This window comes from Scyliorhinus canicula, chromosome 15 (genome assembly GCF_902713615.1).
Source record: "Scyliorhinus canicula chromosome 15, sScyCan1.1, whole genome shotgun sequence".
NCBI lineage: Eukaryota > Metazoa > Chordata > Chondrichthyes > Carcharhiniformes > Scyliorhinidae > Scyliorhinus > Scyliorhinus canicula.
Genome location: NC_052160.1, coordinates 144,625,226 through 144,652,746, shown reverse-complemented (window position 1 = coordinate 144,652,746; position 27,521 = coordinate 144,625,226). Strand labels below are relative to the sequence as shown.

General features: G+C 49.7%; 1 protein-coding gene across 8 annotated transcripts in view; it reads left to right on the top strand.

The window, feature by feature from the left end:
* The first annotated feature begins 4,963 nt into the window (after positions 1-4,963).
* The window catches only part of LOC119978658 (cleavage and polyadenylation specificity factor subunit 6-like), a 124,186-nt gene continuing 101,628 nt past the window's right edge, over positions 4,964-27,521 (top strand). For 7 of the 8 annotated variants that reach the window (XR_005463526.1, XR_005463525.1, XR_005463529.1 and 4 more), the window contains exons 1-3: positions 4,964-5,089; positions 8,586-8,813; positions 23,876-23,979. Coding sequence is in view for 3 of the 8 variants with exons in the window: in XM_038820445.1 (XP_038676373.1) it covers positions 5,006-5,089; positions 8,586-8,813; positions 23,876-23,979 (416 nt within the window). In the remaining 5 variants the exon portion in view is untranslated. Of the gene's footprint in view, positions 5,090-7,731; positions 7,753-8,585; positions 8,814-23,875; positions 23,980-27,521 lie in introns of those variants that run through there. The other variant, XM_038820446.1, reaches the window with a different exon arrangement.

Below are 27,521 nucleotides of genomic sequence, written 5' to 3'. Positions count from 1 at the left end.
CCCACCAGGATAGTCACCTGGAACGTAAGGGGACTCAACGGCCCAGTGAAGAGATCCAGAGTCCTCACCCACCTCAGAAACATGAGGGCCGACATAGTCTTCCTCCAAGAGACACACCTGATGGAGCAGGACCGACTGCGGGTAAGGAAGGGCTGGGTGGGACAAACCTACCATTCCTTTTTTTAAAATAAATTTAGATTACCCAATTATTTTTTCCAATTAAGGGGGAATTTAGCGTGGCCAATCCACCTACTCTGCACATTTTTGGGTTGTGGGGGCGAAACCCACGCAAACACGGGGAGAATGTGCAAACTCCACACAGACAGTGACCCAGAGCCGGGATCGAACCTGGGACCTCAGCGCCGTGAGGCGGTTGTGCTAACCACTAGGCCACCGTGCTGCCCCAAACCCACCATTCCTGCTATGGGACAAGGGCCAGGGGGTGGCGATCCTGATCGGCAAATGGACGATGTTTAGGGCGACAAAGACGGTTACGGACCCGAGGGGACGGTACGTCATGGTCAGCGGGGCCCTGGATGGGGCACCGGTAGTTCTAGTCAACGTGTACGCGCCCAACTGGGATGACACGAGCTTCATCAAGAAAACCATGGCAGAAATCCCGGATATAGCGACGCATCGACTAATCATGGGGGGGGGGGGGGGGGGGGACTTCAACTGTGTACAGGATCCAAAGACGGACAGATCAAACCACAAAACGGGGAAAACCTCAAACATGGCAAGGGAACTCAGTCACTTTATGGAGCAGATGGGAGCGGTGGACCCCGGGAGGTTCGCCCACCCAGGGGGAGAAGGAATTCTCCTTTTTCTCCCCAGTACACAATGTATACACCAGAATTGACTTCTTTGTGGTGGGGAAAACGGTGCTTCCGGGGATAGACAAAGTGGAATACTCCGCAATTGTGGTATCAGACCACGCTCCACACTACATGGATGTGAGTCTCGAGACAGGCAGAGTCCAACTCCCCACATAGACGTTGCCCTACTAGCTGACAAGGCCTTCAACGAAAGGATAGCGCGGGCCATAGCAGAGTACACGGAGAACAACCAGAACGGGGCGGTCTCACCTTCCACGTTCTGGGAAGCGCTAAAGGCTGTACTAAGAGGGGAAATCATCGCTTTCAAAGCGCGAAGAGATAGGGAGGAAAGGGTGGCTAGGCAGCAGCTGGTTGACTCCATACTGGAGGTAGACCGTAAATACTCCGAGGCCCCGACCGTAGAGCTCCTGGTGGAGAGGAAAGAACTACAAAGGAACTTTGACCTGCTCTCCACCAGGAAAGCAGTGCACCAACTCCGCCAGGCGCGCGGGACCCTGTATGAACACGGAGACAAAGCCAGCCGCCTGTTGGCACACCAGCTGAGAAAGCAGGCAGCCACCAGAGAAATTGCACAAATCAGGAATACCAGAGGCACATTAGAAACAGAACCAGAGAAGATTAACAAAACCTTCAAGGCCTTCTACCAAGAGCTGTACACCTCAGAGCCCCCAACGGGGAAGGCTGGGATGAACCGGTTCCTTGATGGACTGGACATTCCAGTGGTGGGGGAGGGCAGAAAACGGGACCTGGAAGCACCACTAGCACTGGGAGAGATCATGGACAGCATTAGCTCCATGTAGACGGGGAAGGCGCCGGGACCGGACGGATTCCCGGCGGACTTCTACAAAAAATTTGCGACAGCGCTGGCCCCGCACCTGCGGGAGATGTTCAGACTCGCTAGCTAGGGGCACACTGCCACCCACGTTAGCACAGGCCTCAATCTCGCTGATACCTAAGAAAGACAATGACCCATCGGAATGTGGGTCATACAGACCCATCTCACGGCTGAACGCGGATGCCAAAATACTGGCCAAAATCCTAGCCAAAAGGCTAGGAGACTGTGTACCTGAGGTGGTCGCAGAGGACCAGACGGGCTTTGTCAAAGGTAGACAGCTTACCTCGAACATCAGGCGCCTGCTGAACGTGATAATGACCCCCTCCGGGGAGAGAACACCAGAGGTGATCGTCTCCCTAGACGCAGAAAAGGCCTTCGACAGAGTCGAATGGAAATACCTCATAGAGGTACTGGAGCGGTTCGGGCTTGGAACAGGGTTCACCTCCTGGGTAAAGCTCCTATACAACGCTCCCATGGCGAGCGTACGGACCAACAATACCAACTCCCGATACTTCCAGCTGCACAGGGGCACCAGACAAGGATGCCCACTGTCCCCGCTGCTGTTCGCTCGAGCGATCGAACCACTAGCAATCGCGCTCCGAGCAGCAAAAAGCTGGAGGAGGATCCGAAGGGGAGGCAGAGAGCACAGAGTCTCACTCTATGCAGATGACCTGCTCCTCTACATTTCGGACCCACAGAGCAGCATGGACGGAATCATCGTGCTTCTGAAAGAGTTTGGCGCCTTCTCGGGCTACAAACTCAACATGAACAAAAGTGAGATCTTCCCGGTACACCCACAAGTGTGGTGGGGGGGGGGGGGGGGGGGGCAGCACTAACGGGACTGCCGTTTAAACAAGCCCGACATGAATTCTGCTACCTGGGGATCCAATTAGCCCATGACTGGAAAGGAATCCACAAATGGAACCTCACCAGTCTGACGGAGGAAGTAAAAAAGGACCTGCAAAGATGGAACACACTCTCGCTCTCCTTTGAGGGGAGAGTCTAGACCATCAAAATGACCGTACTGCCCAGGTACCTCTTCCTACTTGGATCCATTCTGATCTACATCCCTGTGGTGAATGTACATCATGTAATTCACACTGTATAGTATTGCGTTCACACTATATAGCATTGTGTCCTTGTGGGCTCTGTCTGTGAGCCGTTGCGCGGCTCTGCCCACAGGGGGCGATGAGGAGCTTGTACAGGGCTCCACCCTCGGCTCCGCCTATGGCTCCGTCCATGGCTCCTCCCATTACCGGAAGTATAAAGTGCTGCAGCCTTGAGTCTGCCCTCAGTTCTTCTGGTCTATTAAAACCACAGTTTACTTCCTATTGTGTCTCGAGTAAATTGATGGTCACATCAATTTAATAGACTTAAGAAATCTACTATGGAATCAGCCCTCAAACCTGATCGACTAGAACTCGACCCGCAGGCTGCAGAGGTGAAGGAAATCTTTCTACACTGGCTTTGGTGTTACAAGGCCTACTACCTCCGAGGCTACAGATGAGCAGAAACTCAGCCTACTGCACGCACGGGTGAGCCATCGCATCTCTACGCAACTCAACAGTACCGGCCCCGTACACCGAGGCCCTCGCTATCCTCGACCGATTATACGTGCGGCCTGTAAACGAGGTCTACACGTGGCACATTTTTGCTACCCGCGGCCAGCGCCCCGCAGAGTCGCTAGAGGACGACCTGCGCGATTTAAAAGCCGTTGCACAGGAATGTAACTTTCAGGCTGTACACAGACACGGGGAGTAGTCAGACTCCACACAGACACGGGGAGTAGTCAGACTCCACACAGACACGGGGAGTAGTCAGACTCCACACAGACACGGGGAGTAGTCAGACTCCACACAGACACGGGGAGTAGAGCAGACTCCACACAGACACGGGGAGTAGTGCAAACTCCACACGGACACGGGGAGTAGTGCAGACTCCGCGCGGACACGGGGAGTAGTGCAAACTCCACACGGACACGGGGAGTAGTGCAAACTCCACACAGACACGGGGAGTAGAGCAGACTGCACACAGACACGGGGAGCAGTGCAAACTCCACACGGACACGGGGAGTAGTGCAAACTCCACACGGACACGGGGAGCAGTGCAGACTCCACGCGGACACGGGGAGCAGTGCAGACTCCACGCGGACACGGGGAGTAGTGCAGACTCCACGCGGACACGGGGAGTAGTGCAGACTCCACGGGGAGTAGGGCAGACTCCACGGGGAGTAGTGCAGACTCCACGGGGAGCAGTGCAGACTCCGCGCGGACACGGGGAGTAGTGCAGACTCCACGGGGAGTAGTGCAGACTCCATGCGGACACGGGGAATAGTGCAGACTCCACGCGGAGTAGGGCAGACTCCACGGGGAGCAGTGCAGACTCCACGGGGAGCAGTGCAGACTCCACGGGGAGCAGTGCAGACTCCGCGCGGACACGGGGAATAGTGCAGACTCCGCGCGGACACGGGGAGCAGTGCAGACTCCACGCGGACACGGGGAGCAGTGCAGACTCAACACGGGGAGCAGTGCAGACTCCACGCGGACACGGGGAGCAGTGCAGACTCAACACGGGGAGCAGTGCAGACTCCACGCGGACACGGGGAGCCGAGGCTGGAATTGAACGCGGGACCCTGACGCCGTGTTTGAAGTTTTGATGCTTTTAAAAATGTTTTGATTTTCCTGCTGGGACCAAAATGGGAACGCACGGTACTCTGAGAAGGGGCGCGCGCACGCAGGTCGGGGGGGCGCGCACGCAGGTCAGGGGGGCGCGCACGCAGGTCGGGGGGGCGCGCACGCAGGTCAGGGGGGCGCGCACGCAGGTCAGGGGGGCGCGCACGCAGGTCGGGGGGCGCGCACGCAGGTCAGGGGGGCGCGCACGCAGGTCGGGGGGGCGCGCACGCAGGTCAGGGGGGCGCGCACGCAGGTCAGGGGGGCGCGCACGCAGGTCGGGGGGCGCGCACGCAGGTCAGGGGGCGCGCACGCAGGTCGGGGGGGCGCGCACACAGGTGGGGGGGGGTGCGCACGCAGGTCGGGGGCGTGCACGCAGGTCGGGGGCGTGCACGCAGGTCGGGGCGCGCGCACGCAGGGCGGGGTGCGCGCACGTTGGTCGGGGGCGCACGCATGTCGGGGGGCGCGCACGCAGGTCGGGGGGGGCGCGCACGCAGGTCGGGGGGGGGGCGCACGCTGGTCGGGGGCACCCAGTTCGGGGGGCGCGCACGCTGGTCGGGGGGGGGGGTTGGTGCGCGCACGCAGGTCGGGGGGGGGGGGTTGGTGCGCGCACGCAGGTCGGGGTGCGCACGGCACCCGGTGTCGCGGGGCATGCTGGGTGTGTAATGGCGGTGCAGTCGGACAGCAGCGAGCAGCCGGGCCCGGGCCTGTTGTCGGCGGCGCCGGAGGAGGGAGGCGGCGGGAGAGAGGTACTGGGGCCCAGGGGAGGGGTACCTGCGGTGGGTGGGAGACAGTAACTAACCCCTTGGGGGGGGGGGGGGGGGGGAGAGACAGTAACTAACCCCTTGGGGGGGGGGGGGGGGGGAGACAGTAACTATCCTCCTGGGGGGGGGGAGACAGTAACTATCCTCCTGGGGTGGGGGGGAGGGGAGACAGTAACTAACCCCTTGGGGGGGGGGGGGGGGGGGAACCAGCTATCCTCCTGGGGTGGGGGGGGGGAGACAGTAACTAACCCCTTGGGGGGGGGGAGACAGTAACTATCCTCCTGGGGTGGGGGGGAGGGGAGACAGAAACTAACCCCTTGGGGGGGGGGGGGGGGGGGTGAGAGACAGTAACTAACCCCTTGGGGGGGGGGGAGACAGTAACTAACCCCTTGGGGGGGGAGACAGTAACTAACCCCTTGGGGGGGGGGAGAGAGACAGTAACTAACCCCTTGGGGGGGGGGGGGGAGAGACAGTAACTAACCCCTTGGGGGGGGGGAGACAGTAACTAACCCTTTGGGGGGGGGAGACAGTAACTACCCCCTTGGGGGGGGGGGGGAGACAGTAACTAACCCCTTGGGGGGGGGGGGGGAGAGACAGTAACTAACCCTTGGGGGGGGGGGAGACAGTAACTAACCCCTTGGGGGGGGGGAGACAAAAACTACCCCTTGGGGGGGGGGGGGGGAGACAGTAACTATCCTCCTGGGGGGGGGAGACAGTAACTATCCTCCTGGGGTGGGGGGGAGGGGAGACAGTAACTAACCCCTTGGGGGGGGGGGGGAGACTAGCTATCCTCCTGGGGTGGGGGGGGGGGAGACAGTAACTAACCCCTTGGGGGGGGGGGAGACAGTAACTATCCTCCTGGGGTGGGGGGGAGGGGAGACAGAAACTAACCCCTTGGGGGGGGGGGGGGGGAGAGAGACAGTAACTAACCCCGTGGGGGGGGGGGGAGACAGTAACTAACCCCTTGGGGGGGGAGACAGTAACTAACCCCTTGGGGGGGGGAGAGAGACAGTAACTAACCCCTTGGGGGGGGGGGGAGAGACAGTAACTAACCCCTTGGGGGGGGGGAGACAGTAACTAACCCTTTGGGGGGGGGGGAGACAGTAACTACCCCCTTGGGGGGGGGGGGGGGGGAGAGAGTAACTAACCCCTTGGGGGGGGGGGGAGAGACAGTAACTAACCCCTTGGGGGGGGGGAGACAGTAACTAACCCCTTGGGGGGGGGGAGACAGTAACTACCCCCTTGGGGGGGGGGGGGGGGAGACAGTAACTAACCCCTTGGGGGGGGGGGGAGAGACAGTAACTAACCCCTTGGGGGGGGGGGGGAGAGACAGTAAATAACCCTTGGGGGGGGGGGGAGACAGTAACTAACCCCTTGGGTGGGGGAGACAGTAACTAACCCCTTGGGGGGGGGGGGGGGAGAGACAGTAACTACCCCCTGGGGGGGGGGGGGGAGACAGTAACTAACCCCTTGGGGGGGGGGAGACAGTAACTAACCCCTTGGGGGGGGGGGGACAGTACCTAACCCCCGGGGGGGGGGGGGGGGAGACAGTAACTAACCCCCGGGGGGGGGGGGGGGAGAGAGACAGTAACTAACCCCCTGGGGGGGGGGGGAAGAGAGACAGTAACTAACCCCCTGGGGGGGGGGGGGGGAGACAGTAACTAACCCCCGGGGGTGGGGGGAGACAGTAACTAACCCCCTGGGGGGGGGGGGAAGACAGTAACTAATCCCCTGGGGTGGGGGGGGGAGACAGTAACTAATCCCCTGGGGTGGGGGGGGGGGAGACAGTAACTAACCCCTTGGGGGGGGGGGGAGACAGTAACTAACCCCTTGGGGGGGGGGGGGAGACAGTAACTAACCCCTTGGGGGGGGGGGAGACAGTAACTAACCCCTTGGGGGGGGGGGAGACAGTAACTAACCCTTGGGGGGTGGGGGAGACAGTAACTAACCCCCTGGGGGGGGGGGGGGGAGACAGTAACTAACCCCCGGGGGGGGGGGGGGGGGGAGACAGTAACTAACCCCCGGGGGGGGCACTAACTAACCCCCTGGGGGGGGGGGGAGACAGTAACTAACCCCTTGGGGGGGGGGGGGAGACAGTAACTAACCCCTTGGGGGGGGGGAGACAGTAACTAACCCCTTGGGGGGTGGGGGAGACAGTAACTAACCCCCTGGGGGGGGGGGGGGGGAGACAGTAACTAACCCCCGGGGGGGGGGGGGGGGGAGACAGTAACTAACCCCCGGGGGGGCACTAACTAACCCCCTGGGGGGGGGGGAGACAGTAACTAACCCCCTGGGGTGGGGGGGAGACAGTAACTAACCCCGGGGGGGGGGGAGACAGTAACTAACCCCCGGGGGGGGGCACTAACTAACCCCCTGGGGGGGGGGGGAGACAGTAACTAACCCCCTGGGGTGGGGGGGGGGAGACAGTAACTAACCCCCTGGGGTGGGGGGGGGGGAGACTGTAACTAACCCCCTGGGGGGGGGGGGGGGAGGAGACAGTAACTAACCCCCTGGGGGGGGTGGATGGAGACAGTAACTAACCCCCTGGGGGTGAGGGGGGGGGGCAGTAACTAACCCCCTGGGGGTGGGGTGCTGTGATTGTTTTTTTCTTTTATGTTTATCTTCTGTCAAACGCATCCATGTGCAAAGTATGCTAAATTTCATTCATACCCATCTTAGTGCTCCATTTTACAAATATAGTTATGCTTAACAATATAACAATCCAAAAACGTTTGAAGTTGGCAAATGCAGCTATAGATTTTTATCAGTTTGTAAAAATGTATTTTGATGCCATTCCCAAGAGGTTTGCGTATTTTACTGATGTTGGAATGCAATCTCTGTTGAGCTGCTCGGTACAACAACTGTACAGAAGATAATTTTAATTGGTGTGCTTATATTTTCATTTGTATTTACTTAATGCATTTAATTTTGAAGGGGGAATTTTTGCTTTGAATTATTGATCCTTATCAGGCATATCATCGGACATAAGCAGAAAACACTGGACAATCTCATCAGGTCTGACAGCACCTGTGGAGAGAGAAGGGAGCTAATGTCTCGAGACTGGTTGATATTTTTGCCAAAGCTCCCTTCTCTCTCCACAGATGCTGTCAGACCTGCTTAGATTGTCCAGCGTTTTCTGTTTTTTGTTTAAATTCCTGCATCTGTAGTAATTTGCTTTTATTTTATCTTGCTTAAATCCGAGGACACCCTGTAATAATGCTGAAATGTACAGATGGGTGTTGGCATGATATTTTGACACAATTAAAGGGACATATTGAACAAAATGCTTGTTATGTGTTCCATTTTGTTCATGTCAGTAAATGATTTGAAGCATTAGTAAAGATCAGTACCTTTGTACAAAGAGTAGCAGGAGTGAAACAATAGGGGTCCTTTTATTGTAGAACATTCTAAATGTAGTCATATTCCGTACTGCCCTGTGAATTGAGGCATTTAATGCTCACTATTCTCTTTTCTTTCACAGGTGAAAAATGAGAATCGGGCCCAGATGGAGTTATATGATAATTTGATTAATGATATCATAGGGGTAAACATTGAGGTAAAGCCTGAAAAGGACAAGTGCTCTTCAAATGATACATCTCCAACTACTGCAGTTCCAGACAAAGCTGATCCTTCTAAAACATCTTTACCGGATAAGACTAAAGTACCAACTTCTGATAGCAAGCCTATGTTGATTGGAAATCTGACATGGGTGAGCATTATTTTTTGTTGCTATGATATAAGACCATAAGACAAAGGAGCAGAATTAGGCCATTTAGCTCACTGGGCTAAATCGCTGGCTTTTAAAGCAGACCAGGCAGGCCAGCAGCACGGTTCGATTCCCGTACCAGCCTCCCCGGACAGGCGCCGGAATGTGGCGACTAGGGGCTTGTCACAGTAACTTCATTGAAGCCTACTCGTGACAATAAGCGATTTTCATTTCATTTCATTTCATTTCATTTGGCCCATCGGGCCTGCTCCGCCATTCAATCATGGCTGATATGTTTCTCATCCCCATTCTCCTGCCTTCTCCCCTCACCCCTGATTTCCTTATTAATCAAGAACCTATCTATCTCTGTCTTAAAGACACTCAGTGAATTGGCCTCCACAGCCTTCTGCGACAAAGAGTTCCACAAATTCACCACACTCTGGCTGAAGAAATTCCTCCTCATTTCTGTTTTAAAGGATCGACTCTTTAGTCTGAGATTGTGTCCTCTGCTTCTAGTTTTCCCTACTGATGGAAACATTCCCTCCACGTCAACTCTATCCAGGCCTCGCAGTATCCTGTAAGTTTCAATAAGATCTCCCCTCATCTTCTAAACTCCAAGTACAGACCCAGAGTCTTCAAACGTTCCTCATATGACAAGCTCTTCATTCCAGGGATCATTCTTGTGAACCTCTTCTGGACCCTTTCCAAGGCCAGCAGATACGGGGCCCAAAATTGATCACAGTACTCCAAATGGGGTCTGACCGGAGCCTTGTACAGTCTCAGAAGAACATCCCTGGTCTTGTATCCTAGCCCCCTCGACATGAATGCTAACATTGCATTTGCCTTCCTAACTGCCGACTGAACCTGCACGTTAGTCTTTTTTTTTTGAAAGATAATTTAGTGAAGGCATATCCAAAGCATATTGAGAATTCAAAGACAGGAACAATCCATAAATAACATTAAACAACAACAAACACCGCATAACATATTAACAACGCATATAACACTATAACAGGAACTCCCATATACAAATATGATTGAAACGCCCTCAACTAGAAAGAAAGTTATCATTTTAATCCTTGCGCCCTAGCCTGACCCATCCTCAGAAACTCCAACAGATCGAGTAATCTACTTCTCAGTTTGTTCCCTGATGGCGGTTCTGATTGGTATAGCCTTCGATAAAAGGATGCAAAGATTTTATTAATCCCCGCAGGGTCATAGAATCATTGATGTTTACAGCATGGAAACAGGTCGTTCGGCCCAGCTTGTCCATGCCGCCCAGTTTCTATCACTAAGCTAGTCCCACTTGCCCGCATTTATCCCATATCCCTCTATGCCCAGCCTGCCCATGAAACTGTCTAACTTTCTTAAAGGAAAAATTGTACCCACCTCTACCACTGTCTCTGGCAGTTCATTCCAGATGCTCACCACCCTCTGTGTGAAGAAATTTGCCCTCTGGTCTCTTTTGTATCCCTCCCTCTCACCTTAAACCTATGTCCTCTAATTCTAGACTCTACCTTTGGGAAAAGATGTGAGCTACCTACCTCATCTGTGCCTCTCATTATTTTATAAACCTCTAAGTTCACTCCGAAGCCTCCTACGCACCAGGGAAAAAAAGCCCCAGCCTCTCCTTATAACCCAGACCAATAAGTCCTGGTAGAATCCTCTTGTATCTCTTCTGCATTCTTTCTAGTTTAACAATATCCTTCCCATGATAGGGTGACCAGAACTGACTGAACACAGTATTCCATGTGTGGTGTGACTAATGCCTTGTGCAACTTCAACAAGACCTCCAACTCCTGTATTTGATATTCTGACCAATAAAACCTAACATGCTGAATGCCTTCTTCACCACCCTGTCCTCCTGCGACTCCACCTTCAAGGAGCTATGAACCTGCACCTCTAGATCTCTTTGTTCTGTAACTCTCTCCAACTCCCTACAATTAACTGAGTAGGTCCTGCCCTGATTTGATCTACCAAACTGCATCACATCACATTTATCCAAATTAAACTACATCCTCCATTCAGCAGCCCACTGGCCCAATTGGTCAAGATCCTGTTGCAATCTTATATAACCTTCACTATCCACTATGCCACCAATCTTGTGTCATCTTCAAACTTACTAACCATGCCTCCTACATTCTCATCCAAATCATTAATATATATCACAAATAACAGTGGACCCAACACCGATCCCTGAGGCACACCGCTGGTCACATACCTCCAGTTTGAAAAACAGCCCTCCACAACCGCCCTTTGGCTTCGGTTCATAGATTTCATAGAATTTACAGTGCAGAATGAGGCCATTCGGCCCATCGAGTCTGCACCAGCTCTTGGAAAGAGCACCCTACCCAAGCCCACAACCCCACCCTAACCCCATAACCCAGTAACCCCACCCAACACTAAGGGAAATTTAGCATGGCCAATCCACCTAACCTGCACATCTTTGGACTGTGGGAGGAAACCGGAGCAACCGGAGGAAACCCACGCACACACGGGGAGGACGTGCAGACTCCACACAGTCAGTGACCCAAGCCGGGAATCGAACCTGGGACCCTGGAGCAGTGAAGCAATTGTGCTAACCACAATGCTACCGTGCTGCCCTTGGCTTCATTGCCAAGCCAATTTTTTATCCAATTGGCTACCTCATCCTGGATTCCCTGAGATTTAACCTTTTGCAACAACCTACCATGCGGTACCTTGTCAAAGGCCTTGCTAAAGTCCATGTAGACAACGTCGACTGCACTGCCCTCATCTACCTTCTTGGTTACCCCTTCAAAAAACTCAATCAAATTGGTGAGACATGATTTTCCCCTTACAAAGCCATGCTAACTTTCGCTAATTAGCCATTGACTGTCTAAATGCCTGGAGATCCTGTCCCTCAGAATACCTTCTGACAATTTACCCACTACAGAAGGCTAACCGGTCTTTAGGTCCCAGGCTTATCCCTACAGCCCTTCTTAAACAAAGGCACAACATTTGCCACCCTCCAATCTTCAGGCACCTCTCCTGTGGCTGTCGATGATTTAAATATCTCAGCTCGGGGGCCAGCAATTTCCTCCCGAGCCTCCCACAACGTCCTGGGATACATTTCATCAGGTCCTGGGGATTTATCTACCTTGATGCGCTTTAATACCTCAAGCACCTCCTCCTCTGTAATATGTACACTCCTCAAGACATCACTTTTTATTTCCCCAATTTTCCTAACATGCGTGCCTTTCTCAATAGTAAATACTGGCGAGAAATATTCATTTAGGACTTCTCGCATGCCTTGTGGATATGCACATAGATGACCTTGTTTAAGAGACCCTACCCTCTCCCTAGTCACCCGTTTAACCTTTATGTATCTGTAAAACCTCTTTGGATTTTCCTTTGCCTTATCTGCCCAGACAATCTCATGTCCCCTTTTTGCCCTGATTTCTCTCTTAACTCTACTCCGACAAACCCTATACTCTGGGATCCTTTTGATCCCAGCTGCCTATGCATGTCATATGCCTCCTCCTTCCTTTTGACCATAGCCTCAATATCCCGAGTCATCCATTCCTTCCTACGAGCCTTACCCTTCACTCTGAAGAGGAATGTGCTCACCTTGAACCCACGTTAATACCTTTTTGAACGATTCCCTCTTACCAGCTGCCCCCTTGCCTGCAAACAGTTACCCCAATTAACTTTTGAAAGTTCCTGCCTAATACCCTCGAAATTGGCCTTGCCCCAATTTAAAATTTTAACTTTTGGGCCAGAAATATCATTCTCCATAGCTATCTTAAAACTAATGGAACTATGGCCACTGGTCCCAAAGTGATCCTTCACTAACACTTCCGTCACCTGCCCTTCCTTATTTCCCAAGAGGAGGTCAAGTTTTGCCCCTCCCTGGTCAGGTCATGCACATATTGAATGTGAAATTCCTCCTGAATACACTTGATTAATTTCTCTCCATCCAAACCCCTAATTCTATGGCTGTTTCAGTTAATGTTGGGAAAGTTAAAGTCTCCAACTATTACCACCCTATTTTTCTGGCAGCTATCTGTAAGCGCCTTACATATTTGCTCCTAAATATAGAACATAGAACATAGAACGATACAGCGCAGTACAGGCCCTTCGGCCCTCGATGTTGCACCGACATGGAAAAAATCTAAAGGCCATCTAACCTACACTATGCCCTTATCATCCATATGCTTATCCAATAAATTTTTAAATGCCCTCAATGTTGGCGTGTTCACTACTGTTGCAGGTAGGGCATTCCACGGCCTCACCACTCTTTGCGTAAAAAACCTACCTCTGACCTCTGTCCTATATCTGTTACCCCTCAATTTAAGGCTATGTCCCCTCGTGCTAGCCACCTCCATCCGCGGGAGAAGGCTCTCGCTGTCCACCCTATCTAACCCTCTGATCATTTTGTATGCTAACTCCCGCTGACTATTTGGGGGCCTGTAGTACAATCCTATCAAAGTGATTTCGCCCATCTTATTTTTCAGTTCTCCCCATATAGACTCAATGGGCGAACCCTCGGATATATCCTCTCTCTTTACTGCCGTGATACTGTCCCTAATCAAAAACGCAACTCCCCCTCCTCTCTTATCTCCTGTTCTATCTTTCCGATAGTATCTGTATCCCGGAACATTGAGCTGCCAGTCCTGCCCCTCCTTTAGCCATGTTTCAGTAATAGCTATAGTATCCCAGTCCCATGTACCTATTTTCGCCCTGAGTTCATCTGCCTTGCACGTTAGGCCTCTTGCATTGAAATAAACACAGTTCAATCCGTTTCTCTGTCTTCCACTTTTCGTCTTACTGACTTTTGTTTCTATCCTCTCTTTCCTACCCTCCGACTTCTAGCATTGGTTCCCATCCCCCTGCCCCATTAGTTTAAACCATCCCCAACAGCGCTAGCAAACAACCCCCTAGGACATTGGTTCCAGTCCTGCCCAGGTGTAGATCATCCGCTTTGTAATGATCCCACCTCTCCCAGAACAGGTTCGAATGTCCCAAAAATCTGAATCCCTCCCTCCTGCACTCTCTCTCAAGCCACGCATTCATCCTGTCTAACCTGTCATTCCTACTCTGACTAGCACGTGGACTGGTAGCAATCCTGTGACCACCTCTTTTCCCCCCTCGTCCCCAAGTCTACCTATAACACTAGCTACTGCCTGCTTCCACAATTGATGAGCGTGCATCCTACCAGACTTCTCTCCATGGTCATACAAGAACCCTCTGGCTTTGCGCAGCTGTCTCACCGCTTCCTCTGAGGTGACCAAATTAATCTCCATCTGGAGCCTCTGACCTCCCTCAACAGTATTTCATCCTGTGATTCCAGGAATCTGTGGTCAACTGCTGACATCGCCTTCACCAATCTCTCCTTGCTTCACCCTTAGCTGATGCGCCAGATCAAAATAATTTCTCCCGGTATCACCGCCATCAGTGCTTCCCATAGCATCCCGACAGAGACTTCACCAATGTCGTTCTGATCGAATGACACCTTTCAATCTCTCATATTATCCCTTATTCACAAGGAGACCAACATCTAATCTCAACTGAGGTCGAGAAGTGGCCGTTTTTTCCGCCCGCAGGTCCACCCAGTGAAGGGCGTGATCAGACTCCACAATCGCTCAGTACTCTGTCCCCGCAACTCTGGCAATCAACGATTTATCCAAAACCAAAAAATCTATTCGGCAATAACATTTGTGGACATGTGAAAAAAGGAAAACTCACTCGTCTTAGACTTCCCAAAGCGCCACAGATCCAAACCCCCCCCCCCCCCCCACCACCACCACCATGAGCTTCATGACTTTTGACAGCTCTAAGCAATTGCCGAGGTCCTCCCAGACCGAGAGCTTGATTGGTCTAGCTCCGGATCTAAGACTGTATTAAAACCTCCCCCAGAATGAGTTTGTGCGAGTCTAGGTCCGGGATCAGGGACAGAACCCGCCTCGTAAAGTCCACATCGTCCCAATTTGGGGCACACGCATTGCACAGCACCACTGGGGAGCCCTCCATCCGCACTACTGGGGAGCCCTCCAACCGCACCACTGGGGAGCCCTCCAACCGCACCACTGGGGAGCCCTCCAACCGCACCCCACTGGGGAGCCCTCCAACTGCACCCCACTGGGGAGCCCTCCAACCGCACCACTGGGGAGCCCTCCAACCGCACCACTGGGGAGCCCTCCAACCGCACCACTGGGGAGCCCTCCAACCGCACCACTGGGGAGCCCTCCAACCGCACCACTGGGGAGCCCTCCCACCGCACCACTGGGGAGCCCTCCAACCGCACCACTGGGGAGCCCTCCAACCGCACCACTGGGGAGCCCTCCAACCGCACCACTGGGGAGCCCTCCAACCGCACCACTGGGGAGCCCTCCATCCGCACCACTGGGGAGCCCTCCAACCGCACCCCACTGGGGAGCCCTCCATCCGCACCACCGGGGAGCCCTCCAACCGCACCCCACTGGGGAGCCCTCCAACCGCACCACTGGGGAGCCCTCCATCCGCACCACTGGGGAGCCCTCCAACCGCACCCCACTGGGGAGCCCTCCAACCGCACCACTGGGGAGCCCTCCATCCGCACCACTGGGGAGCCCTCCAAACACCTGCTTACCAACACACATTGCAATGAACCTCTTTATTGAAAAGGACACCCTTCTACTTAACACTACCACCACCCCTCTCGCCTTCATATCCAGACCAGAGTGATACACCTGGCCAACCCATCTCCTTTTCAGTTTTGTCTGGTCTGCCACCTTCAAATGAGTCTCCTAAATAAAAATCAAGACAGCCCCCAGACTCTTCAGATGGGCAAATATGCGTGACCCTTTAACAGGACCATTCTGGCCATGGAACATTCCAAGTTATCAATCCCCTCACCCCTGACAATCAGCCATATTTTTGTTTGAGCCAAACTCCTCAGGCCGTACCTAATGAAGCCAGGGCCAGGCTTCCACTGCCATCGACTCCCAGATCGCAGCACCTTAATAAAACTTAGACCGTCAACTATCCCACCCCCTCCCAAACCCCACCCTCAAGTTAAGCCGAAAGATGCAAAATCTTACCCTCCTTACACCATTTTGTCCCCCACATCTCTTGCGTTTACTGGTTTACTCACCAGCATGGTGGCTCCTGTACGAAGCCCACAATGACCCTGAATCCGCCAAATCACCCATACCCGATCCCAAACAAATGAAAAACAATACTGTTGCTAGTTGTGCTTTTACTTAATTGCTCTGTTTAATCACCTTGCTCTAGAGTTGCCAGGTATCTTTATGATACCACCACGAGGTTCAAGTTCAAGTGCTGATCAATAACTCAATACACCAGTTAGTAAGGTTCAAATCAAAACATATTTATTATATACACAGTCAATCGCTACTTATGCATAAAATACTACTCACTAGACTATCTCTAACACTAAAAGGCCAATACATAGCTTTGGAAACTGGCACACCAGGTCAGGGGAACAAATGGCCTATTGTTCGATTCTGAGTCTGCAGACTTCAAGCTTGTATGGACGAGTAGCTAGGAGCGCCTATCTCGTAGCGTGCGTTGACTGGACACTTAGTTGGTTGGTGCAGCTGCTAGGCAGGTCATGGTCAAGGGTTGTTTCGAGATGCTGAGAGACCCTGCCAAGAAGGACGAATTGAACTTGGGGACTCTATTTTATAGTCCCAGGGGCTTCGCACCCCTTTGGGCGGACCTCAGACTTGGTTCCAAGTGATTGGACTAAGTTCTGATCACTTGGATCGATTTCTCCAATACTGGAGCTGTTCCCTGATTGCTGGGCGGTTCCTATGTGTCCGTTGGCCTTCCTTTGTCTTGGCTCCTGCTGGCGCCGAGGAGTCTGGTTTGGTCTTGATTACTCTTAATGTTACCAATTGTTCCCGGGGATCGCTCATTAATATGCAGATGGTTTTTGGTTTTGTCTGGGTTTCTGCAAGTCCTAATATACAGGAAACTTTGCACCTGCTTGTTTTCCTGTGCTTGGCCATTTCTCCCTGCATTCTTAGCGGATCTCCATTTTGGAATTGGGAAGTGGCCAACCCAGGTGGCTACAATACCCCCACCCCCCCATCCCTCCTGCTCATGAGCACCAGTCCTGCCTCAAAAGAACAAAGAAGAAAACCGAGAGGAGAGTGATAAACAGAGGAACTTAATAACAGTATTAGAATACACAACCATCAAACTAATAAACAGTCCCCTACAATCCAGAACAAAACCATTTTAACAGTTTAACATATTTACAAGTTCCCAATCCCTTGGTCTCGAAGAAACGTCTGCCTCCTCAGGGGTGTCCAAGAAGTATTTCCTCTTACGGAAGGTGATCCACAAGCGGGTCAGATACAGCAGGTTTCTTCAAACTTTTTTTCCGGGGACCCATTTTTACCGACCTTTGCGACCCACGCCGGCCGACCTTTGCGACCCACGCCGGCCAACCGTTGCGACCCACGCCGGCCAACCGTTGCGACCCACGCCAGCCGACCTTTGCGACCCACGCCGGCCGACCTTTGCGTCCCACGCCGGCCGACCTACGCAACCCACCATTCCGATGGAACCTGTTGGATGAAGGTGAATTCCTTCTGGTGTTGGAAAGTATGGAGTCTCCATCTGTTCAAAGTTCTGAATTTCTTTCCTGTAAAATTTTATCAAATAAACCCCCCCTCCCCCGAACTTGTAAAAAAAAATGAGTGAAAAAAATGAATAAACCCCTCCCCCGAACTTGTAAAAAAAATGAATAAAAACCGCTATAGATCTTGTAAAACAAAAAGCTGCAACCATTTTAAAAAATAGCGGCCGCACTCCTCATGTGTGCCCGTGATCATCGTATGCGTAATACAGCCAATTTTTTTTTTAACATGTTCGCGGCCGTTTGCAGCCGGCGTTATGAAAAGCTGGTTGCTGCGCGGGGATTTGCGCGATCAGGAGCGCCGTGGACAACGGCTCCGCGACCCTCCCGACACCCGCCCGCGATCCACCCGCGGGTCGCGCCTCCGACTTTGAAGAACACGGATATAGCATTCCAAATCTCATAACCTTCCTTGTGGAGAACTGCCTTGACTTTGTAAAAATGGCACGGCGTTTAGCCAGTTCTGTAGCCCAATTGGGGTATATGCTGACTACGCTCCCCTCTCACCTGCTTTTCTTCACATGCCTAGCTCATCTCAGGATTTTTTACTTGTCCAGGAAGCTGTGCAGACGTACCATCATTGCCGTTGGTTGTTCACCTGCCTTCGGTTTCCTTCTCAGTGCCCTGTATGCACGATCCACCTCTGGGGGACAATTAAAAATTTCCTCCCCTACCCGCTTCTGCAGCATCTGTGCCACATGCCCCGAAGGTTTCAAACCTTCCAGCCCCTCTGGGAGACCCACTATCCGGTCGTTCAGCCACCGCTTTCGGTTCTCCAGCTCGTCCACTTCATCCCGCACCTTTTTAAAACTGCCGGCAATCAGGGGAAGCTCTGCTTCCATCAGGGCCAGCTGGTCCTCATGTTCGGCGACAGACTTCCACTTTTGGGAGCTAAGTGCCCTGGGACTCCAACCGCTGTTCGACCCTTTTATCGGGTCAATGGCCCTTATCAGATCTTCGGAGGTTTCCGTCCACTATCTGCAGAATTGTGAGGTTAGGAAGTCCACCAACTGTGAAGTAGATCATTGGGCCCGGAGCAGAGGCTCCGTGTCTGCCACCATCGCGCCATTGACCACGCTCTCCAGAGCCTCGCGGTCAGTCCACTGCCGTTTTTATCCCCCACTGTTACCTTTCACTGGCTGCATGCTCCTTCAAGAGAAAAGCCGAGAGAAAAAAAAACTGCCGGCAATTTAACAAAGCCAAAGACGGACTTTGTGAATGGAAGTTGCAGGTCTGATCAGGACTGTAGATAAGACAGAAAAACTCCGCGCAAGTTAACGTTAAGAGAATCTTGACAAGGACTCCCAAGTCTTTGTTTTTCTGATTTCCTAAGCATTTCCCCATTTAGAAAATAGTCTATGACTCCATTCCATCGTCCAAAGTGCATAGTCTCACACTTTTCCACATTATATTTCATCTGCCACTTCATTGCCCACTCTCTTAGCCTGTCCAAGTCCCCCTCCAGTCCCCCCCGCTACCTCAATACTACTTGTCCCTCTACAGATCTTTGTATCATCTGCAAACTTAGCAACAGTGCCTTCAGTTCCTTCTTCCAGATCGTTAATGGATATTGTGAAAAGTTGTGGTCCCAGCACAGATCCCTGAGGCACACCACTTCGTCACCAGCTGCCATCCTGAAAAAGACCCTCTTATCCCCACTCTCTGCCTTCTGCCAGTCAGCCAATCCTCTATCCATGCCAGTATCTTACCCTTAACACCATGGGCTCTTATCTTATTTAACAGCCTCCTATACGGCACTTTGTGGCCTTCTGGAAATTTAAATTGATCACGTCTATTGGTTTTCCTTTGTCTAACTTCCTTGTAACCTCCTCAAAGAATCCTAACCAATTTGTCAGACATGACCTTCCCTTGACGAAACCGTGCTGACTCAGTCCTATTTTATCATGCACTTTCAAGTACTCCACGATCTCATCTTTAAAAGTGGACTCTCAAACTTACCAATGACCGATCTCAGGCTAACCGGCCTATAATTTCCCGTCTTCTGTCTCCCTCATTAGCCAAGTTCTCTGGGACCCTTCCTGCTTCCAGGGATTCCTAAAAGATCATCACCAATGCCTCCACAATTTCCTCAGCTATCTCTTTTAGAACCCTACGGTGTAGTCCATCCGGTCCAGATGACTTATCAACCTTCAGACCTTCCAGTTTCCTCAGAACCTTCCCCTGAGTGATGGCCACTGCACTCACCTCTGCCTCCTGATTCTCCTGGCGTTCTGGTATCCCACTGGTGTCTTCCACCGTGAAGACTGATTGAAAGTAACTATTCAGTTCATCTGTCATTTCTTTGTTTCCTATTATTAGTTCCCTATTCTCATTTTCCAGTGGTCTAATATCTATTCTTGCCTCCCTTTCATATATTGAGAAAAACTTCCTGTCTTTTATATTACTAGCTAGCTTGCACTCATATTTCATCTTCTCCCCCACTTATTGCTCTTTTAATTGTCCTCTGCTTGCTGTTTAAAAATAAGCGGTTGCTGATTTACATTCGCTACCCTCCAATCTGTAGGAATCATTCCAGAGTCCAAAGAATTTTGGAAAATGACCACCAATGGATCTACTATTTCTCGGGCCACATCCTTAAGTGAATGATGATGAAGGTTATCAGGCCCTGAGATTTATCCACCTTCAATCCCATTAATTTCCCCAAACCATTTCTCTGCTCATACTGATTTCCTTCAGCTCCTCACTAAAATTTGTTTCTCAGAACTTCAGGTACATTATCCATGTCTTCCTTTGTGAAGACAGAAGCAGAGTATGAATTTAGTTCCTCAGCCGTTTCTTTGTTCCCCATTATAAATTGCCCCGTTTCTGACATTTGTTTCGTTTTTGTCAATCTTTTTCTCTTTACATACCTATGGAAACATTTACAGTCAGTTTTTATGTTCCCTGCTAGCTTACTTTCATATTCATACTTTATTTTTCCCTTCTTGATCAATCTTTTGGTCTGTCTTTGCTGAATTTTAAACTGTTCCCAATCCTCAGATCTATTGTTTTTCTTACCAATTTGTATGCTTCTTTGAATCCAACACTATCTCGAATTTCACTTTTAAGCCATGGTTTGACCACAGTTCCTTTCTACTCTTGTGCCAAATAGGAATAAACAACTTTTGGAGTTCACCTGTTCATTCCTTGAATGCTGTCGTTGCCTGTCCAATGTCCTTCCTTTCAGTAATGTTCCCCAGCCCATCATAGCCAGCTCATGCCTCACACCATCATTGTTACCTATATTGAGGTTCAGGACCCTGGACTCAGAATCAACTACTTAACTATCCACCTTGATAAAGAATTCTATCTTTTAACGGTCACTCATCCCCAATGGTTCTCTCACAGCTAGATTACCAACTAATCCCAGTCAAAATGGCCTGTTCCCAACACATTGGTCCAGAAAACCATCCTGAATACACTCCAAATATTCCTCCTCTGTTCTGTGACCAATTTGACTCACCCAATCTGTATACAGATTAAAGACACCCATAACCAGTCCTTTATCAAATGCATCTCTGCTTTCCTGTCTAATACTATTCCCAACATTACCACTCCACTTTGGTGGTCTGTATACCACCCCTATGAAAATGAAATGAAAATGAAAATCGCTTATTGTCACGAGTAGGCTTCAAATGAAGTTACTGTGAAAAGCCCCTAGTCGCCACATTCCGGCGCCTGTTCGGGGAGGCTGTTACGGGAATCGAAACGTGCTGCTGGCCTGCCTTGGTCTGCTTTCAAAGCCAGCGATTAGCCCAGTGACCTAAACAGCCCCTATGAATGTTTCTGTATACCACCCCATGAATGTTTCTGTATACCGCCCCTATGAATGTTTCTGTATACCGCCCCTGTGAATGTTTCTGTATACCGCCCCTATGAATGTTTCTGTATACCGTCCCTATGAATGTTTCTGTATACCACCCCTATGAATGTTTCTGTATACCACCCCTATGAATGTTTCTGTATACCACCCCTATGAATGTTTCTGTATACCGCCCCATGAATGTTTCTGTATACCGCCCCATGAATGTTTCTGTATACCGCCCCTATGAATGTTTCTGTATACCGCCCCTATGAATGTTTCTGTATACCGCCCCTATGAATGTTTCTGTATACCGCCCCATGAATGTTTCTGTATACCGCCCCTATGAATGTTTCTGTATACCACCCCTATGAATGTTTCTGTATACCGCCCCTATGAATGTTTCTGTATACCACCCCTATGAATGTTTCTGTATACCACCCCTATGAATGTTTCTGTATACCGCCCCTATGAATGTTTCTGTATACCACCCCTATGAATGTTTCTGTATACCGCCCCTATGAATGTTTCTGTATACCGCCCCTATGAATGTTTCTGTATACCGCCCCTATGAATGTTTCTGTATACCGCCCCTATGAATGTTTCTGTATACCGCCCCTATGAATGTTTCTGTATACCACCCCTTTCTTTGGTGTTTCTTAACTTGACCCAGACAGGTTCCACATCTTCTGTGCTAATTTCTTTCCTCAATATTGTATCAATATCTTTAATCAACAATGCAACTCCATCAACTTTTCCTTTCTGTCTGTCCTAAACATGGAATAGCCATCGTTTATCACCTTGGAGTCATGTCTCTGTAAACCCAACTATATCACATCCCTTTACATTGATCTGCGCAACTAATTCACCCATTTCACGTTGAATGTTCCCAATGTTCAGATACAATACCTTAAGGCTTGTCCTTTTAACGTTCCTTGTCCCATTCCTACTATTTTTACTGTGTCCTTATCTGATTTTTCTGCGACCAAAAGAGTGGTGGAAGCTCAATCTATATAAATTGATTAACAAGGGGGTGAAAGGTTATCGGGGGTAGACAGGAATGCATGTTTGATGTTCCAATCGGATCAGCCATGATCTTATTGGATGGCAGAGTGCAGCGAGTGTCCTTCTGCTCCTTATTCATATGTACAGATGTCCTTCTGCAGTTTGACCCGTTTCATGGAGGGACAATCGACTGGCTTCTACCTGCAGTTAGCCAGCTGTTTAAAGCCTGTTAACAAGATAGAACAGTTGTGGAAGGGCTTTATTAGGGAGCAGGGAGGTTGGGAATCTGAGGAGAAAGAACCATTTACAATGTCAGCTGAATTGGTCCAGGGCGGGAAGGTGAGTTTAGTGGGAGTGCGGTCGAGAACAAGTGTTTTATACAAAAGTAAATTGTTGGGTTGGTGTGGCCTGCGGATCAATGGAAGAGGCAGCTGAACAGATGAGATGGATTTTTTGGTCAATGATGTAATGACTGCACTCACCGGTGAAATTATTTCAAATCAATTTGGGCATGGGGGAGAGTCTGCGTGGGTTTCTTCCGGGTGCTCCAGTTTCCCCTCAGTCCAAATATGTGCAGGCTGGGTGGATTGGCCATGATCAATTGCCCCTTAGTGTCCTGGGATGTGCAGAACGATTACGAGAGGGGAATGGATATGCTGATTGTAGGTGGATAGAAAATGGTAGCTTGATTGGAAAAAGAGTCGCACAAAGGGCTGCTGTGAATTTCATTCTTTTCGGCAGGTTTGACTATCTGACTTTTCTTGTCATAGAGTCATAGATGTTTACAGCATGGAAACAGGTCCTTCGGCCCAGCTTGTCCGTGCCGCCCAGTTTCTATCACTAAGCTAGTCCCACTTGCCCGCATTTGGCACATATCCCTCTATACCCACCCTGCCCATGTAATTGTCTTACTGCTTTTTAAAGGACAAAATTGTACCTGCCTCTATCACTGCCTCTGGCAGCCCGTTCCAGATGCTCACCACCCTCTGTGTGAAGACATTTCCCCTCTGGTCTCTTTTGTATCTCTCTCCTCTCGCCTGTAACCTATGACCTGTATATGATCAAACCTAAGCCTCCTACGCTCCAGAGAAACACAGTCCCAGCCTATCCAGCCTCTCCTTATTACTCAGACCATCAAGTCCTGGTAGCATCCTCGTAAATCCCGTATGCACTCTTTCTAGTTCAACAATACCCTTCCTATAATAGGATGAATAGAACTGAACAAAGTATTCCATGTGTGGTCTTACCAATGTCTTGTACAACTTCAACAAGACGTCCCAACTCCTGTATTCAATATTCTTACCAAGAAAATATGGCATCTTTAATGCCTTTTTCACCAACCTGTCCACCTGTGATTCCACCTTCAAGGAGCTATGAACCTGTATTCCTAGATCTCTTTGGTCTGTAAGTCTCCCCAACTCCCTACCATTACCTGAATAGGTTCTGCCCTGAATTGATCTACCAAATTGTGTTTGTTTTGGTCTGTTAAACCTTTGAGAATTAGGTTTTATGATGGGCTTTAATAGTAATCATGAGAAATGTAAGTTAACAATGAAAGCTATGTATATTGGAGACTAGAGCAAGAAGTCTACAAAATTGTGGAAGCACTGCGCTAATATATTCTAATTGGTGTGCATCAATTTCTTACAGTGGACAACAGCTGACGACTTACTGGCTGCTATTCATTCCAGTGGAATAATTGACGTTGATGCAATGAAATTCTTTGAAGTTCCAAGAACTGGTCAATTTAGAGGGTGAGTAGAAAATGATATCAAAGCAGAGAACATTGAAATTATGGCAAGTTGTAGATGTTTCTGGAGGGTGGGAATGAAAGGAGTTAGTTGTACTTTCTCGGAATGCATGGTTTGTGCTGGGTCTCGACCTCTTTCCTTCTCGAGTATCCTAAACCACTGGAGGCGGTCCTGTTGTTGCCAGTTTCTTGTGCTCCCACTTTTCTGCTTTATCTTATTTCCTCGGTTATTCCACATTCTGTTTCTTTTTTAAAAATTTGTTTCATTTCTTTCATGTTAATATCACATGCCATTGAGCTATCTCCTCTCCTCTCCCCATAAAAGCATTCGCAGTTCTTGCATGGACTCGTTTTAATTTCAGTGGCTGCAGAGACTTAAAAAAAAAATTAATTTTCAGCTACTGGAAGAATGACGAGGCAAGATTTCATGTTTTAAAACTTTTTACTGAAATTGACTAAAATACCATTGACTAAACACTTGTTTTTGTATACAATTGTATGTTCAATTGCAGAGAGGACTATTCGTTTTTTTTGTATTTGCGCACTATGAAATTACAGCAAATTGTTCGCATACATAGAAAATAGAAACAGGAGGAAGCTATTCGGCCCTTCGAATCTGCTCCGCCACTCGTGATCATGGCTGATCATCGGCCTCCCACAATCCCCGCCATATCCCAGCTTCCAGTGGCTTCCTGTATCCTCGTGTTGCCGAGTTCCCGGCCACTTTCCTCAATTTCGGAGAGTTCTTTAACTCCACCTTCAGCAGTAAAACCTGTTCCAAAGCTTCTTTCTTGGCTACACCAGAATAAACCTCTTGGAATCCGTAAAATGCTGCAGTCTGCACGTCTTCCCAGATACCCTATTTTCCCCACATACATCCTGGTTTTAATAGCTCCGAGTCCAGCTGTCTTTTTTTATGTTCTCACCAGCTAGAACTTCTGTCTGTGGTATTCATTGATTTTTGTAGTCAAACCTGTAATCTGAACTCCAATGGCTTCTTCTGCTTTCTTTCCCCATGGCAATTTGTCACCTAACTTTGCATTTAGGTAGAAATGCTAATTAGTTATCCTTGCCCCCAACACACTTTCATCTTTGAAGTAAATGGACAGTTTATCGCATAATTGTTTACAACCCGGTGCCAATAACCTCTTGGGAGACCAGTCTGCATTGTATACTCAGACTGTTATAAATATCTTGTAACGCCTTCTCAGTAAAACAATAAAAGCCATCCTTTGAAGTCAACAATAACATCACCGAGGCTTGCTGACAAGTAGACCCAAGAACAGGTCACATGATTCCTTCATTTCCCCAAAAGTTTAAACTACAATCCCAAAATACAATAATCTTATAACATCATAGTTGTGAAGTTTGTATTTACTCTCCTTTGGCTGAGTTGTGTGTGTGTGTTCCTTTCCATTTGTCTGCATGCTACGGATCTATACTATCTTCCTGGTTTAACGGAAGGCCCATACTTGAAATGTTAATGATCACAACAGGTATTACTTGGCCCATTCAGTGGTTCCAATATTTTGTTTTGGACATTCATATCTTAGTTTCTCCGACGTATTCGGCTACTTCCATGCCTTTCCCCCCTGTTGCTTCATGTAATGACCATCTAAATCCTCAAATAATCGTGTTTACTTGGGCAAGTCTTTCCACCAATTCTTTCTATCACACTTTAGGATTTCATTATAATGATTATTCATCGTTTTATTTTCCAACTTTGATGGAAGTTTCCTGTTCCTGAAGCATTGGTTTGCCTGCACTTTACACTTGCAGTACCGTCTCATTTTCTGGTTGTAAAATCCCAATATTTGCCATCTTTTGCTTTCACTTTTACCTACATTTTTCAAAAGTGTAAATTGGGAAATGCTGTTGGGACGGTAGGCTGCTTGCCCCTTTTGAGGGGGAGAGCTGACTAGTGGTGATTTAACCTGAGGATCACCACACCTCAGGTTAGGGTAAGGTTCAGAGAGTGAGCTTTCATCAAGAACCTCAGCCGATGCAGGAATTGAACCCTCGCTGTTCACTTGAGTGTATTTAAGACAGAGATAGATAGGTTCTTGATTAATAAGGGGATCGGGGTTATGGGGAGAAGGCAGGAGAATGGGGATGAGAAAAATATCGGCCATGATTGAATGGCGGAGCAGACTTGATGGGCTGAGTGGCCTACCTCTGCTCCTATGTCTTATGGTCTTATGTTGGCCTCTGCTGTCAGAACCAGCTGTCCAACCAATTGAGCTAAATGATAATAGGATGCACACATTTGACAGGTATAGCCTTGAAATTCTTGAGAAACAACAGAGTAAGGAGTATGCAGACCTACCAAGAACAGTCCTTTGGCACTAATTTCAAATCTTCATCCGGGAGTGAGATTGGCCAATAGGATGCACATTCTTCAGGATCCTTGCCTGCCTTCAAAATTAAGGAAATATTTGCTTCACAAAGCGACTGGCAGCAGAGCTGCTTGGCATCACAGTGGTTATCACAGTTTCTGCACAGCTCCAGGATCCCAGGTTCAATTCCCGGATTGGGTCACTGTACGGAGTCTGCACGTTCTCTCCGTGTCTGTGAGGGTTTCCTCCCACAGTCCAAAGATGTGCAGGTTAGGTGGATTGGCTATGCTAAATTGCCCTTGGTATCCAAAATAAAAGGTTGGGGTGGAAGTGTGGTCTTGGGTACGGTGCTCTTTCCAAAGGCCGGTGCAGACCTAATGGGCCAAATGGCCTCCTTCTGCACTGTAGATTCTATTCTATGAAATGAGTGGTTATACATACCAATCAAAGGATCTCTGATAAGTTATGATAATGCATAATTACAGGCCGGGGATGCTGATTGGCCCTCTGCCCCAAAGATACGAAGTCTAACTTAATATCCTAGTTTTCGTATCCAGATTAAGGAAACATAGCCAGCTCCCAAAGAATTTCACTGAGAGCTTACTCTCAGCTCCTTCTGGTAAATCAACAACGTGAACATTTTACCTCTGGCCTTGTTTTTCCACGTCGTCCAGGAATTCTGACATAACAGTGTGGCTGCTTTTCAAGAATTGCAAGCGAGCTTCAGCCGAGGAAGTTGCATTTTCAACAGTAAGGATTCTCTTCTCCACTTCATCGACCCTTTTGGCAGTATTCTGCAGTTCTTTTTTAAAAAAAAAAAATATTTTTTATTCTCCTTTTTCACATTTTCTCCCAAATTTACACCCACCGACAATAAACAATAATCAGTAATAAAAATGTCAATCCCCATATCAATAACAACGATCCCATCCTCCCACCAAACCCCAAACATTAGCCCTCATGTTCACACAAACAAATGACAAAAAGGAATTGGGGATCACCCATAGTCGCCATTAACACACACAACCCCCAACCCTCCCACCATCCCACCCCAACTAATGTTCGATGTTATCCAGTTCTTGAAAGTGCATAATGAATAATGCCTGTGAATTGTAGAACCTCTCCATCCTTCCCCTCAGTTCAAGCTTAACCTTCTCAAGAGTCAATAATTCCAACAGGTCCCCCTGCCGCGCCAGGGCACAGGGTGGGG